This window comes from Cupressus sempervirens, chromosome 1 (assembly GCF_028749045.1).
Source record: "Cupressus sempervirens isolate cs-2001-9-10 chromosome 1, ASM2874904v1, whole genome shotgun sequence".
In the NCBI taxonomy this organism is placed as follows: domain Eukaryota; kingdom Viridiplantae; phylum Streptophyta; class Pinopsida; order Cupressales; family Cupressaceae; genus Cupressus; species Cupressus sempervirens.
Genome location: NC_143118.1, coordinates 622,940,585 through 622,947,701, shown reverse-complemented (window position 1 = coordinate 622,947,701; position 7,117 = coordinate 622,940,585). Strand labels below are relative to the sequence as shown.

Here is a 7,117-nt window from a genome sequence, read left to right as displayed (position 1 = left end):
ACACAATAATGAGTCTTATATCATCTTCTATGTTCACTAACAATGATTCCATCTTGCTATTAAGTTACAACCAAATTAAGTTGTAACTACCCCTCACATAATTTCTTGCTCACTGGTTTGCTATTAGTCTTCTCTAAATCATTTGTAACTCATCCAAACTATCACATAAGATGCTGCAACCATAGACCTAATGTCTACACTCATCCTACAACACAAAGTCATGCTTGCATATTCAGAATTGTCAATCACTGTCAATAATGCACTGATCAATAACTTGTAACATAGAAAATTTGAGTTTGTCTAAAACCTTAGAACATATGTTGATGTCAATGAAAAGGCATATCATTAATTAAACATGTCTTCCATCTAAAAAATCTCCCCAAGTACAAACAACCTTCCACATGCCCAAGAAATCCACTCCTAGCCCTTTCAATTTGGATCCCTTTTCGCGTGGTCATGCTTTAGACGAAGAAAGGCTAATAGGAATCTTGTGCATTAATGACACAATACCACCCTTCCTTCATCGGGGAATTCTAAACCGAATTCAACATATGACAATATCTATGTTATTCCCCCATCCACTCTAGTTTTATAGTGGTCTGCATTATCTGCAACATTTCCTCCTTGGTGCCCATCTACAATGCCTGCACGATGATAATGTAGGAGATTCCCACATTGACCATGTATTTGTAGTCAATCTTCATAGATTGTGGACCCAAGAAATCCTCTAAAATATGCATACAAAATGTTTCCTTTCACCTAAAAATGCCCTTCATCCTTCTTTAGAAAATCTTTCCACAAAATGGGGGCTGAAGATGCAAAGTATTCAACAAACTTTTTTGCTTCCATAATGTTAAACACTACTACCTTTCACACCCAAATCCCTCATAATGAAGGGGGAAATATTGTTTGTACTTATGGTTTCTCCATTTAATACATCTACCTTACTTTAGGGGCTTCTAAATTCTTCTGCTCAACTTATCCCTTGGCTTATGTATTATGTACTCTCACACAAGAGAGGATCATACTACCTCCCCCCTCTCTTCAATCTCATAATTACCTTCATTGTCACTTGATACGATCTTGAAGGGTCAAGTGGATAATCTACAATAAAAGATGGTCTTAATCTTTTTTGTTTGTAGTTTATTTTTATATTAAGCCAATAGATCCTTTGCCTATTCTCTATCTCGTGAATGCACTCAATAGACACTATTGAAATTTGCCCGATCCTTCCAATCCAAAATTACTCCTTCAAAATCCCAAAAGCCATACAAAACATGCTCCTTCCCCAAATTTTCCAATCTAACTACCAATTTAGACATTATTCACTTCCAAATTCCTTTCCCTCTTCACATGTGTGACCCTATAATCTTTAAATTCACCTAGCAAAGCTCTAATAATCTTCACATACTTATTCAAATACCAGACCTGTGATGATTTATATATTCATTATTTAATTATATAATGTCAAATATTGAATATATTTTAAAAAAAATACTATTTTACTATATCATCTTTATAAATATTTATAATTTAATTATACTATGTATACTCTAAATATTATAAATTAACAAAATTATTAAATAGTAAATACAACCATCGTGAATCCATCTTGAAGTTTTAAAATTGTATCATGACATAAAATTGTGATTTCTATCTAAGCTTGATATGACAAGTGAGGCAAGGACATTTTTCAAGCTACCTGATTTGAAAGGAAAGAGGAGACATACCACATTTTCCATAGAAAGTCATAGAAGGCATTGAAAGCAATATACCCACTCTTTCTTTGTGTTGAAAAATATTTGTTATCTACTCACAACAACCTCAACGATGATCTACACAACTAATTCACATTGTTTTTCTCTAAGAAATCTCCTAACTCCAGTCTTTATGAAAATAATTATCAAACTTTCCAATTTGATGATAGAAAAAACCTTTGACATAAAGATAAAAATAAACTTTAGAATACTAAAACTTTATTTTAAAAAAGATGCCAAAATTTCATTACTTAGAAAACAAGACTTTATCATATCCAGTACACTAAAATACTTTTAAAAAAAGAGGGAAAGACATGCATACATGCATACCTTACATACAATTATGCATACCTTACATACAAATAATTGTATGTTATGCTATAAAAATACCTTTCCTATCCTCTTTCCCATATATCCATAATAATCCACATAACATAGCCAATTCCAAATTGAACTTAAAAGAGTAGTTAGAATGGAGGATTCCATTTTGGAGTAGTCCATTTCCATACATTATAAGCCAGCTAACAAATTACATTACATAGTATTCACACATCATAATGTGGTTGGTTGGGTGTTATACGGATAGCAAATATTGCTGACCAACGGTAGAGTGTGTCACATGGTAAGGGAGTATGAAGGGCATTTGTGTTGTTAACCTACCCCTGTTTTTAAATTAATCATTATGTTTTTCCTATTTGGATCTAAAAACAAGTTGAAGGGTGTATGCGTATGAGTTTTCGATAGAAACGAGATATTTCTGTTGAAGTGCAATGAAAAACCTAACATTATAAGACCTGTCTTCGCTCCCTTATTTTGGCAAGGCATTCCGACAGCGTGCAATTTAGGATTCCTCTGGTTTTCATTTATCTGCAATGGCAAGCATGGCAGCTTCTTCAGCCAAGATGCATATAGCAGCATCTCTCTCCTGCAAGCCTAAACAGGTACGGAACATGTTCTGTATAATTGGGCGTTGGTTAAATCTGTTTGATGTTATTGGGCTTTGGTTAAATCTGTTTGATGTTATTGGGCTTTGGTTAAATCTGCTATTTTCTTTTGGGTATTTCTTAAATTTCAGGATCTGGCTGCAGTCCTTCGGGAAGATCTATTTAGCTGCATACAGTTGTTGTTTTTATGAATCTTACGCTGGGCGGCATTGATTAAATTTTCTGATAGATGGTTGTCTTAATATTTTATTTTCTTACTTGTCGAGGTTCTGAATAGGAAATGTTTGATTTTGATACTCTAGTTGCAGGGCGATACTCTAGTTGCAGGGCTGAGATTGTACTCGGGTTTTTCCTTCGTGTTAATTTTTGGGTTCTAAGAGCAAATCTCAATCTGAGTGAATAGTTTTATGTAGAGATATCTCGCCGGCTTCTCCATCGAGATGATTTTTGAAGATTCTGAACAGAACACTACGACTTTATTTTAGTAGCCGTATGGCAAGATTTAAGGTGGGTTTTCGGATTGGTCGATTGGTCAAGTGAACGGAAATGTATATGTGACGCAGACCGCTGGGGACAAGTCTAGGCAAGCAGACGATTTAATTTACTCTCATCTGTTTAACCAAACAACTGAAATTCCCTTTTGAACACAAACATTCACAAAACCCTATCAATATTATTTCAATTCACAAACTATTTCGAAGTCAATTCAACACAGCTTTTATTTAGTTCTAGATAACTGAAATCTTATTTCAATTCAATGAAAACACCAAACCCTGAGATATTATAACAGTTCAGCTTTGTAGACTAGAAATTATGCTTTGTTCCATGGAGATCAAATACCCATCAGTTTTCAGATTCTTTCATTTGCACAAAAATTACAATGCACTCTGAGCCAAGTTCTATCCTCTGAACTTCAATTTTTTTTCCTTCCGTCACCAACATCCACTTTAATTTGCAAGTTTGATCTCATGGCATGCTCCCTGGCCGAATTGTTCTGCAACTTGAATTACTTATTCACATATAATTTTTTCAATCATCTCTTCTTTCCTAAACTAGCATTCCTCTTTTAATGTTTACTGGGTGTTCTTTGCCTTCACTTCTCTGCGTTAGTTCGCCCTTTATCTCTTCTTGTTTGCATTCTTTTATTTTAAATTTTTTATGGGTAATAGGACAAAGCCAAGGTTAATTATTATTATTTGTTGTAATTAATTATTAATAGTTGTTAAGCTTGAGTGGAATTCAACCCAAGACCTTCCAGATAAGAGGCTTACAATTTACCACTCTCGCCTTTCATGTCTACATTCTACTCATTATTCTATGCTCTTATGTTTGCTTTACTACGCATTCTTATTTCTATACCTGTCTACGTTTTTGCAAATCCAATTCCAACTTCAAATTCTAAATTGCTATTTGCTACATCCTCATTCATCTCTTCCCTTTCACGCCCACACAGGCATTCATGTTCCTTTCAGTGCACACCAAATTCTCCTACGCATCTCTCTTTATTCTTCCATTTCTGACTTTTCAACTTTACCTTGTGCCTCTTTCTCTCTTCATATTAATTCCTCTGTTGATCTCCCATTCGATTTGTTTGCATTTCCAGCACCTATGTGGCTGCTGGCACCTCTTCCAAACTCCTAGTTTTGAATTTGTCTGAATACGTCACCATTTGGTTTTCTCTTCTTCTCCTGAAGCCAAATTGAGTCACATGTGCCCTCCAAAATGATTACTGGTCTTCGACGATTACATACTCTTGGGACTTTGAGTCTTTATTTACTGAATAGAAGCACTCAGTTTGAATAACAAACCAATTTTCACCAAAGAAATACAAATAACAAAACTAACTGCAAACTGATTAGAACTTAAAAAATTGATGCAATATTAATTTAATAGAAAAATGCCTTTTGCCACCGATATCTTATTTAGGTTTCCCTTGCAGTTGGTAATGGAGATTTTGAACACAGTTGTTTCATTTCTTGAGATACTTTTAGCGTATCTTCTGACTTCTTAGGGGACCAACTATATGATGCTCTGAATGCTGATTAGTTTCTAGCACTGCTTGTTTGCCTTTCTCCTTAAGTTTCCTTTTAATCTTCTCTTAAATTTGACCAATCTGATATATATAATGTTTTAAATACCATGGACGTGTTTGAGTGAAGCTGTGTTTGTACGGAGGACATCGGGGAATGAATCCTAGGCAAAACTGGTTAGTTTTAATAATCGAACTTTGCTGAAATGCCATGTATGCATTTTTACGGTTGACCTTTGGTGATGAAACTTAGGAAAATCGCCTGATAATTCATGATAAATGTGTTTGCCAGCAAGTTTGAGGTTTTAGCTTTTAAGTATATTTAATGTGTTTATGTGCTGGAACCTTGAACCCTTAGTTTCTTTGGATCTAGGCAAGATAAGCTTTCGAACTTTTCCTTGTTGTAGGGAGAATAGCTTATGTTTTCATACTTGTCTATGTATGTGATGGCAAATACTCCAACAAAGGCTTGTATAATGTATAGATACATACTGTTTTATCTGGCGTAGAAAATTGACAAGCTTTCGATTTATAGAATGTAAAATTAACAATCGTGAGGGATTTATAAGGTACCAAAAGAATTTATAATTTGCTATCTGCTAAAGGGAGCTTTCTAAGTTGGTTTAATTTTTGAAATGCATTAATAGCTTGAGTTGTCATATTTAAAAAGAGTGCAAGTTGTCAACCATTCCATCTACAATCCCTGTACTCTGTGCCCTGTTGCAGGTCGCTCCCAGATTCTCTGGATTCAAGGCAGTGTCGTTTGGGCAGCAAAGATACGCGTTTACATCGCTTCGATCTGCTCAATTTAATTCTCGCAGTTCACACATTCTATGTGCGGTATGATCTGCAAACCCCATCACAAGCTTTCCTGATATTTTTCCTTATTAAAGTCCTTGAGTGTTATGTCTCTTCCCATGTATTTCCTGCTTGTGTTATGGCAATCTTTCTCTTGCCATTGTTCTTATGTCTTAAAACTAATGTTGTATCAGTTGATATTCGTTCTTAACTTGTCAATTTGGTTTCTTCACTAATTATGTTAAATGGGCACAGGCCAAGCCAGAAACTGTCAGTAAAGTATGCGAGATTGTGAAGAGCCAGCTAGCATTGTCAGATGATAAGACTTTGACTGCTGAATCCAAATTTGCAGATTTGGGTGCTGATTCTCTTGATACGGTAAACACTGAAAGACAATGAATGTGCAGATTAGGATGTAACTCTAGACCTGATCTCACAGTCTTGTTTTTTGAACTTTTAGGTGGAGATAGTAATGGCCCTCGAGGAAGAATTTAAAGTCAGCGTCGAGGAAGAAAATGCTGGAGGTATTACAACTGTGCAGGAAGCAGCTGACTTGATAGAAAAGCTTGTTGAGTCAGGTGTTAAAGTCTAGCCTTGAAGCATGAAGGATGCGAAGCTTGTTGGTAGAAGTCTACCAAAGTAGAGAGTTTAAGGCTATCTGTTATAACTTACGGTTATGGTTTTTTCTTCTGAATTGAGGGCTTTGAGTTGACTAAATCCTCAAAAAGTTCTTTCATTGTTATTTGAACCTCTTGATAAGTAGACAAAGTTGTCTAGCACATTGATGCTTTTCAATTGCTCTGTAATGCAGGTTACACTAGTATTGTTAGCTTCTGCTCATGTCATTTGGTCACTGTTTGCTCTCTTTGCTAGAAGTCACAGGAATTATTTTTTCTGTCTGTATATGTTCTAGCTATTTATCTGGTTGAATTCTTTAATGCATATCTAAGTACTGAAGGAATCTTTTTTTATGAGAAGTTTATAAATGCTTGGGCTCCCCTTAAAAGAACAGAATTACTGTATTTACTGATTTACACATGTTTACCAAAACAACAATCTTAAGAATATGGATTACCTTGTCAGACTTATCTTGATGTTAGAGATAAGAGAATAGGAAAATCACATGGATGAGTATCACAGAAATTTAAGAAATCCAAGAATTCATCACAACCTAAATTGTCATAGTAACTGGAATCCATTACAATATAAATCTCCATAAGCTAATAAAATATCCTCTTGCCTTACCATATTGGGTGGGTATTCTCCTAGAGTTGGTCAATGTGAGATCACTTGATTTGAATTGGCAGTCATCCAAATAGAATGCTCTGAAGCCATTCAAGAGTGCAATCAACAGAAATACAGGCTATTTGTAATGCTTCATATGTTATATTGGTTTTGAGCTGGCTATCATGCTTATCAGGATATCTAAGTGGAAAGAATGGTGAAGGATCTCCTAGTATGGGCTGATTTGGAGATGTATATCTGTTTCCAAAAACATTTCTAAATTTTCAATTTTGAAGAACCTTCCAATGGGAATTACCAAACATGTACGGGAACTATAAAATAAAATTTCAATTTTTTTTCTGCCT

General features: G+C 34.9%; 1 protein-coding gene across 1 annotated transcript; it reads left to right on the top strand.

Annotated features, from left to right (window-relative positions):
- The first annotated feature begins 2,575 nt into the window (after positions 1 to 2,575).
- On the top strand, positions 2,576 to 6,368 carry LOC149579465 (acyl carrier protein 1, chloroplastic-like). Its single transcript, XM_089832994.1, has 4 exons — positions 2,576 to 2,698; positions 5,457 to 5,570; positions 5,784 to 5,906; positions 5,989 to 6,368. The coding sequence occupies exons 1-4, from the start codon at positions 2,630 to 2,632 to the stop codon at positions 6,118 to 6,120; spliced, it is 438 nt and encodes a 145-aa protein (XP_089689120.1). The 5' UTR covers positions 2,576 to 2,629; the 3' UTR covers positions 6,121 to 6,368.
- Positions 6,369 to 7,117: the final 749 nt, after the last annotated feature.

Excerpts from the sequence above, each read along its gene's own strand:
- LOC149579465 (XM_089832994.1), top strand. The coding sequence starts at position 2,630 with ATGGCAAGCATGGCAGCTTCTTCAGCCAAGATGCATATAGCAGCATCT. Across the intron at positions 2,699-5,456 it reads TCTCCTGCAAGCCTAAACAG|GTCGCTCCCAGATTCTCTGG; the intron begins GTACGGAACATG and ends GCCCTGTTGCAG. Across the intron at positions 5,907-5,988 it reads GTGCTGATTCTCTTGATACG|GTGGAGATAGTAATGGCCCT; the intron begins GTAAACACTGAA and ends TTGAACTTTTAG.